General features: G+C 45.0%; 1 protein-coding gene across 7 annotated transcripts in view; it reads left to right on the top strand.

Annotated features, from left to right (window-relative positions):
- Positions 1 to 7,490, top strand: part of creb5b (cAMP responsive element binding protein 5b) — a 35,096-nt gene extending 27,606 nt beyond the window's left edge. For 3 of the 7 annotated variants that reach the window (XM_013912212.1, XM_005738462.2, XM_013912216.1), the window contains 4 exons: positions 4,245 to 4,574; positions 5,825 to 6,052; positions 6,266 to 6,374; positions 7,294 to 7,490. In XM_013912212.1, the coding sequence (XP_013767666.1) occupies positions 4,245 to 4,574; positions 5,825 to 6,052; positions 6,266 to 6,374; positions 7,294 to 7,448 (822 nt within the window). In that variant the 3' untranslated portion in view covers positions 7,449 to 7,490. Of the gene's footprint in view, positions 1 to 4,244; positions 4,575 to 5,824; positions 6,053 to 6,265; positions 6,375 to 6,504; positions 7,126 to 7,293 lie in introns of those variants that run through there. The other 4 variants (XM_005738463.2, XM_013912214.1, XM_013912213.1 and 1 more) reach the window with 4 other exon arrangements.
- The last annotated feature ends 940 nt before the right edge of the window (positions 7,491 to 8,430 follow it).

Below are 8,430 nucleotides of genomic sequence, written 5' to 3'. Positions count from 1 at the left end.
GAGAGAGAGAGGGGGTGGTAGATGTTACTGCCTCTCTGGGTGAGAGGGAAATCTAATAAAATTGAACTAATGGGGGTATGGGCTTTTTAGGGGACAGAGAGTGGGTTTGTAGACAGGCACTGGTGGGTAGTGCTGGCGGTGGAGATGAGGAGGATGGAACAGGATCCGTGGAGTGCTTGGCGAAGCAGCAGAGCCAAACTCCTGCTTTCAGCTGCAGATGGTGAACCCGGGTCGGGTTTAGAGTGCAAGGTAGGGGGGCCGAGGCATATATAAAATACTCCCGGAAAGTTACAGCTTTGATATATTATGCAATTAGAAATGCTGTGTGCTTACTCACGATCACTGTGCTTGCCTGATGTTAACAAAGAAGCTGACAGTGAGAGACAGAAGCTTTAATGTTTCTCTGCAGACCCTTAAATGGGAAGCGAAAGAGCACCATTTGAATCTTTGATCTTTTTGCAGTTGAACTGTGACTCCACAGACTGATCAAATCTTTCAAACCTACTGTGAGGCGCCAGAGGGCCACAGGTCCCCTGATAGTACAATGCTCCACTTTTAAGGGGAATAAAAGTGCTCACCCTGACCTTGCTAGGTTTGATTTACCCATCCTTAGGCAGGCGTGGTCTCTTCCCTTTGTACCTGCTTCATGATCATGGTTTCTCCTCCCAGGGTTAATAGACATGAAGTCATCTGGTGAGCAGAAACCTGAGTGTGTTCTCAGGATGTGCCCAGAGCACTCACAGGGACATCACTCAAAGCCCCTGTGTCAGAGAGGACACAGCCATTAATAAATATCATTAATGGATGATCACCTGGTATCCCTGAAACCACATAAATGAGAGAGGCCTAAAAAAAGGAGAGGGAGTGGAGAGGTCAGGGGGCAAAGGTCTGAGAGGAGATAGCTCCCCTCTGGGCAAAAGATGGCTGAATCAGGGATGGTGGAAAATCAATAGCACTGCTACTTTCAGTATACTGTCAGAATGCGTGTATTTATGCTGCTACTATATAAAAATTATTGTGAAGGAAGCTGACCACTTTCTAATGGTGTCACGGAGACTTCATTTTCCTGTTGCAACTTGGCAGCAGGGCAGACGGTGGTAGAACAGGATGCATACCGTCCCATCTTTGAGCGCTCTGCACAGCCGCAAGCTAACACCTGCACTGATTTAATGACTGTTTTCTGTGGCAGCCATGTTGCTGCAGGAGAAATGTATATGTTTGTGTGTGTGTGTCATTAGAGTAAAATGCACATGGTGGTTAAGTTCTTGTGCTTAGCACAGTCTGGGGAAATACAACCATGTGTTAAAGAGTCATTAAGGGGCTGATGAAGGTGTTTGAGAATCACAGCCTGCTCATCATCACTCTGCTAACGTCCCTTAGTTGCGTCACTGTGGTTCTGGATACAAAGACTTAAGTTTTGGCTGAGCTGGGTTTAACTGAGCTGTGTCTCGACTTCAGATGCAGGAGAGGTAGACACTTGTACAGAGCTAGCTTCAGGAATAGGGTTATATCACGGTAAGGGTTTTCTCTTTTAACTGTGTCCTTTTCTTTAAACCTATCAGTTTAAGGTGGTGCATTTATATATTCATACTGCCTATTTAAAGAGCTGGATTTTCCATTATTCATCATGTAAGTGGGAAGGTCCTGCCAGCTAATCCAGTCAAAGAGAGTGGTTTAATTTCTATGCGTGTACTAAAAATTTAAGTTGTATGTTGTCAAGATGTTTCTGTAGTTCTTTGATTGATTTTGTTATGTGTAATAGCTATGCTGTCTCTGTTGAACTGTATTATATTAACTTGTGTTGCATTACATTCAGTTACTTTTGTACTTTGTTGTGTATATAACCATCGCCACTAAGGCTTGTGCATCGGCCCCTTGGCTCTTTGACCTGCAGTCCCTCTGTACTTTGACACTCGCAGGCCGCTTTGAATGCAGGCTAATTGAATTAATATACAGATAGTGCCAGCTGGACAGCTCGCTGAGACGCTGACAAATGACCAATTGCTGTTTCAGGCTAATGGTGTGTGGGGAAGAGACACTGGAATCCATCTAATCTCTTCCCACCTCTAGTCTTTGTCTCTCTTAATACTCCCCTTCACCATTTATGCTCTCTGTCTTCCACCTGGCGTCCTCCCTTTCTAGAAGGGAGTTTCAGTGACACCAGAAGAGCATCTTACCGGCCATCAGCTTACTAAACGTCTTATAGAGACTACAAAGGTAGACATGCTGCCAGCAAACTCCTCTGGCTTCTATTCATTCAGGTGATTCCCTGCTTGAGTGGCAGGAGCTTGCCAGACCTTGATTGGTTTTCTCTTGCACAAAAGGCGTGGGTCTCACCTCTCTGGTTCATACTGATCGACTGCAGGCTGCAGGGAAGGTGCTCAGTGAGAGCTGTCAAACTCAGAATTCATCCTGTGATGTACAGAAGATGTCCTTGTCAACACTGGTGACTATGATTGATCTGTAAGCACTTTAAATCCCTTTTCTGCTTCAGCTGCATGTCAATTAGCTGTCGTGTTTTAAGATGTTATTTCCAGATAGCTACCCTTTGCAGATTGTAACTATTTGTAGTGTTTGTAGTTTGTAGTGTGTTAAAGAAAGTCAGAGACTTCTCAGTGCATCAGTAAGACTCAGTGTGACTATGATGCCGCTGACAGCTGCAGGCTTGAAGACACTCGCTGTGTGTAGACTGTGGTATTTTAACCCATGTCTCTCTGGTCACAAAAAGGAAGGGTTGTGGCCCCTGAGAACAATTCTTAGAGGTTTTGGTGAAGGCCGTTAGTGGGGTTAGGGTGTGATTATATTGGTTTACGATGTGTTATCTATGACATTAGAAGTGTAGAAGTTTAAAATAACATTCATAGTGAGGTACAACAGATAAAATCTTGTGCTTCCAGAAAAGTACCTGCTTCAAAGTGTCAGGCATACCTTTCTGTGACAAACAGAAACTATAGTCAACTAAAACTGGCTCGACAAGGTCATAAATTCACTGTGCCGGTTTCATGTGCAATTCTCTGCATCCCACACTGTCCGTAGAAAAGACAACTAACTCCAAACACACACACACACACACACACACACACACACACACACACACACACACACACACACACACACACATATATAATGTGTAAATATGGTAAAACGCAGTCACTTTTTTTGTTCCCAATCTTCTAAAATGCTTTATTGGACTGTGCCGCCTTACTACTTGTAAAAAGCGTTCCACTCATAGACAGTGTGAGCGGGAAGTGAAGGGATGGTGTTGTGCTCTGCTTATGTCCTAGCATTGTGATCCAGACCAGCTGGATGCCATTCCCTATGGGAATCATGAATGTGAAGGTTGTTAAAAGATATGGAGCCTTGGACTTACTGACAGCAGCTGGGAGAAGGGGGAAGGGAGCAGAGAGGAAAAAGAGAATACTGGGAAAGGGAAAAGAAAACGTTGTGGAATTCACAACAGTAGCCTTAGACACAATGTCTTTCTTTTCATTTTTGCTGCTAACTTTTTACTAAACATGTCTCAGGAGATCAACTGTAAAAGGAATCATTAATTTCCATGTTTTTTAGTGTTAGTGTTTTAGTGTAAAATTAAATAAGGTTTTGCAACCTGTTAAAAGCTATTAAACTGTAAATATGTCATGCATTTTTTATTTATGTCTAGGTTTGTGCTGGGTTTTTGCGCTTGCGGTCGTCTTTATGCGGTGCCCAGAAAAACACACTCTAGTGGAGAGGTGCATTTGGTAAACATGAGGAACACAAGTGCACTTTTAGTGTGCTTCTCTCTGGTTCTCATCCCAGACTGCTCAGAGACACCGTCTCAGTCAGTGCTAAGTAGACCACACAGTTAAAGCAACAAACCTGTTGCTGGGTCAACAGTAAGGGAGCGTTCTGAGGTCTCACACCTTACCGGCGATCTCATCTCACCAGCAGAAATGCACAAACAAACACACGTGCTCCATAAGAGAGAGAGAGAGGGGCTGTTGTGAATATGAAGAGCAGGGACCGGTGGGATGCAGTCATGAAAGGTAAAGAGCAAGAATGACAGGACTGAAGGAGAGATGAAGGACAGCCTAAGTGGCTTTGACTTGTCCTGCTGACATGTGGATTTATGAAGCCATTTGTCACGTCGTAGTCTGCGCTTAATCATCACACTGATGGAGGCGAATATGTACAAACATAATGACGAAATACTCCCAGAGATTTATATTAAATGTTGTCTTTGGTGTCCACTTTGTCTCCTTTAGAGGCTAAAGGCTGCACTTTCACACCACCCCGGTGCCATCGCAAACGGCAACATGAACTCCATGGGCCACATGATGGATATGATGTCATCACGGCAGGACCAAGGCGCTCACCATCACATGCACTCGCACTCGCACCCGCACCAGCACCTGCAAGCCCCTCCGCACGCATACCAGCACCACGGACACCACCACCACAATCAGGGCCACGCTCAGGGTGGACACCATCACCCGCAGGGACACAATCCCCATCACAACTCCCACAACCCCCATCTTCATCCTGGGCACCCACATCAGACATCACCGCACCCTCCGATGCACTCTGCTTCACAGGTAAGCAAATCGTCTCCCCGAGAGAGCTGAGAAGCTTTTAGGCAGCCCAAAGGCAAAGCCACAAGTTCAATAACACATTAACTACACTGCACATTAAAATCACTCACACAGCTAGAAGTCAGCGTGTATGCAGCGTGACTAAAACAAGCCAGTCCTTTGGAAGGCTTTTGAGTAGTTTTGAAGTCAGCTATTAGTGGTTTAGTATAGAAGCATGGCTAAAATGATGCTTAGAATTCACAGCGAGTGAGTGGATGAACGCATTTTCCCTTGCTGCATCCTTAATAGCGAGTTTCCTGGCACCCGGTGCAAAAGTATTTTTTCCTTTTTGTTTGGTCAGCTACAGGTCAGTGTTGGATGCCTGCCATGGAGAGAAGGGGTCACGAAGAGTTCAGAAACGGTTACAAAAGGATGTTCAGGACTGTCTTTTGAAAACTTTGCTCCACTGCACCAACCACTTGCAATTATGTAGTCACGGCATGCTTCAAGCGCAGAAGAAGTTTTACAAACCAGAGGAACAGATAGCCTTTGCTTATAGTTCTGGGACGTCTTATCTGTGAATATACCTGTTTCAGTATTAACTGACAGTATTGCTCATGGCATTAAAAAAAGAGGCATTTTGTCCTTGCGTTCTTTGAAGCCTTTTTGCAGCACAGAGTGCCACATCATGAAGTGCATTTCACTATATATTTTAAATGTACCATTAAAGCTTTAAAACAACATTGTCTGTGTGTGCAGCCGCCATTAAAGTGGCGTGCATTTTCCATGCTTCTCATAAAAATGTAATGTTTTGAAGACTGAAAACACTTGACCTAGCCAAGTATATGTCAAGATTTGTCAGTGCATAGAAATGGGCCTTTTGACTGCGTCTGGTGGTGTTAGTCTGAGTGGAAGTGGGCGTTGGAAAACTGCCTCCTGACACCTCTTTAACAAGGTGGGCAAGCTAGTGAATCAGCCCAGTCAGTCAGTCAGTCATTCACTCCTGACACCCACAGCCCAGCTTCTTAAGGCACGCGGTACAAGCAGATGTTGTTTTTGGGGAAGTTGCCAGACATAAAATACCTGCAGGAAGTAATGTATATATTGTTGTTTAGAGGCAGGAGGCTCTGAGGCAGCATAGCGGCTGCAGCAGACAGCTGACTGGCTGCTTTCCAGCTGTGTCAGGATGGTTACATATGTGGTCGGATCGTGGCAGGCAGGCGCTGCCCCATCGGGGACATCAGTAATGTTAATGCCATTTTCCCGTGATTCAGATGTCACCTGCAACCCAGCAGATGCAGCCCACGCAGACGTTGCAGTCTCCGCCACCCAGTGGTGGACGGCGCAGACGAGTAGTGGACGAGGACCCGGATGAACGTCGGCGAAAGTTTCTGGAGCGAAACAGAGCGGCTGCAACAAGATGCAGGCAGAAGCGAAAAGTTTGGGTGATGTCATTAGAGAAGAAGGCAGAGGAGCTCACACAGACCAACATGCAGCTTCAGGTAAAAACCCAAAAAATCAAAAAACACCTTTAGAGCCTCTAAATCTATGTACAGTAACAACTGCAACTCAGGGCCATCACCATGGATTTTGATTTGTTTATATTGGGTAGTATGACCTGAGTATTTTACTGTTTGTTTTTAGGTAGTTAAGGATGGAGAGTTGCCAAGAAATGTTGATTCGCTGAAATCTGAAAATATTTTTCTTTTTCTCAGAATGAAGTCACAATGCTAAAGAACGAGGTGACACAGCTCAAGCAGCTTCTCCTCACACACAAGGACTGTCCCATCACCACTATGCAGAAAGAGTCCCAAGGTTACCTCAGTGAGTAGCTTAAACATAAACACACTCACACACCTTTAACTGTGTGCCTTAGCTCTGCGGTGGAAAGGAATAAACCCTACAGACACAAGTCTGATGGACACACAGTAACTGGCAAGGCTTTTCGTTCCAGTGTGCTGGTATCCAGCTCCCACGCTCGCTGCAGGACTCTTCCTTTGACATATGGGTGTTGCACACTCTGGTAGCTGGCTGTCTGAATCCCTTTTGAGACTTATTTTTTCCATCTCACAGCAGCTCTGTGCACAGAAGCAGCCGAGCCTCAACGTGAGAAAGACATCACAGTCTGCACGTTGACATCACAGCCCTAATGGATGCCTGGGATCTCACTGATTTTTGGACTGTGCTTCAGCTCAGCCGTACATGACATCAGAGCCCCACCCTTTGATACGGATTCGAGTGACATTTCCATGTAATTAGGATAAGTCACCTCCCTGTGCAGCTTTAGGAAAATAAGGCTCACGTCCCCCCTTGGCTGAATGGCTCTTTTGTACAAGAGAAAGCCAACTCCCAGCCTGGGCTGGAATGACTTTCATCGATGAGTCTAACTGGTGTAAAGATGTCACCTACAATGTGTCCAAAATCCATCAGGCGTATTTACGGAGTGGAATGATTCACGTTTCCATTTTTGTGTTATCCATTATCGTCTATTTTGAGATGGAGGATGAGACATTTGGTGTAACCTTAGGTTGTCACATGTTTGAAATAAATGCTCTTCTGCTAATAAAGATTTTTTTTGTAATATAATGAGAGATCCTGTGTTTATTTTGCTAGATTTTACCATTATGCATACTTTATGTATCCCTGTGTGCAGCTCCTCGGTTCTATCTTTTGTACTTGCACTCACACATGCGTGCTTTACGCATCACTTCTATCTTCAGTGATGTCTCTGCTTTCTCCTCAGGTCCAGAGAGCAGTCCTGCAGGCAGTCCAGCTCCAGTGTGCTCCCAGCAGCAGGTCATCCAGCACAACACCATCACCACCTCCACTACGACTGTAGGGGGCAGCAGTGTGCACGGGCAGACCAACCACTGCACAGACATTAACCCCATCCACTAGGGACAAAGGAGACCGTAACCTCGGCTGCAGCCACGAATCCCCCCCCCCCACCACCACCCATGCTTTTTGAGGGTCGCCAGCTGCACGTGCTGCTCCTCATTCTCCATCAAGAAAAACCTCAAAGGCCTGTGAGGCTGTTCTTTATACAGTAGCTACAGTATCTATTTTTATAGACCAATCCTATTAACGCATAAAACTTTTATGTTTTTTGGCGCGTTTTTTTAATTCTGCTTTTTTTGTGCTTAGTGGAAAGACATTTTTGTTAATCTCATGCACCATTTCAGTGACTTTTTCTGTTTTGTAATGGTACAAAATTGATCACGATGCTCATGAAACCAGAGGACAGAGACGCGTGCCTCAGACTGTCATCTCTTAAAAAACAAAAATACAGGTCTTACATCTCTATGTGCCCAGTGGACTGAATAAAGAGTGACCGTAAGCTGCGTAAGCTTGCAGCAATGTGGAAGACACTGAAAAATCGGAAAAACTGAGGGGGACGTCGCTGCGTTTTATTTGTTGTTTAAAGTCAGACTTTGAACACGGATGTCTTGAAGACAGGAATATGCAAGCAGGTGAAATGACCCTTTTTCTTTTTTTCCAAGAAACATATATGACTGTTAACAATCTTCCCTGTCGGCAGTATTCTTTAAAAACAAGCAAACAAACAAAAAAAGCTTTACAATATACGGCGTGACAGTGAAAATACCATATGCTCAGACGGAAGCAATACATCACAGTGTTGATCATCTTTTTTCTACTGTACGCCCACATTAATGATCAGAATGGCCAAGGACATTTGATGCTGTTGCAGCGACAGAACTGTACACTGTGATACCAGTGAGGCAGCTCAGCAGCGGAGATCAGCGTCCTCCGCTCTCCAGGACCAACTGAAGCTTTTTAATCGTTGAGGCCTCTTGTTGTGTGTGTGTGTGTGTGTGTGTGTGTGTGTGTGTGTGTGTGTGTGTGTGTGTGTGTGTGTGTG

Source organism: Pundamilia nyererei, unplaced genomic scaffold (genome assembly GCF_000239375.1).
Source record: "Pundamilia nyererei isolate P.nyererei 1_Seehausen unplaced genomic scaffold, PunNye1.0 scaffold00084, whole genome shotgun sequence".
In the NCBI taxonomy this organism is placed as follows: Eukaryota; Metazoa; Chordata; class Actinopteri; order Cichliformes; family Cichlidae; genus Pundamilia; species Pundamilia nyererei.
Note: the sequence above shows the minus strand (reverse complement) of the source record. Positions and strands in the feature narration are given on the sequence as shown.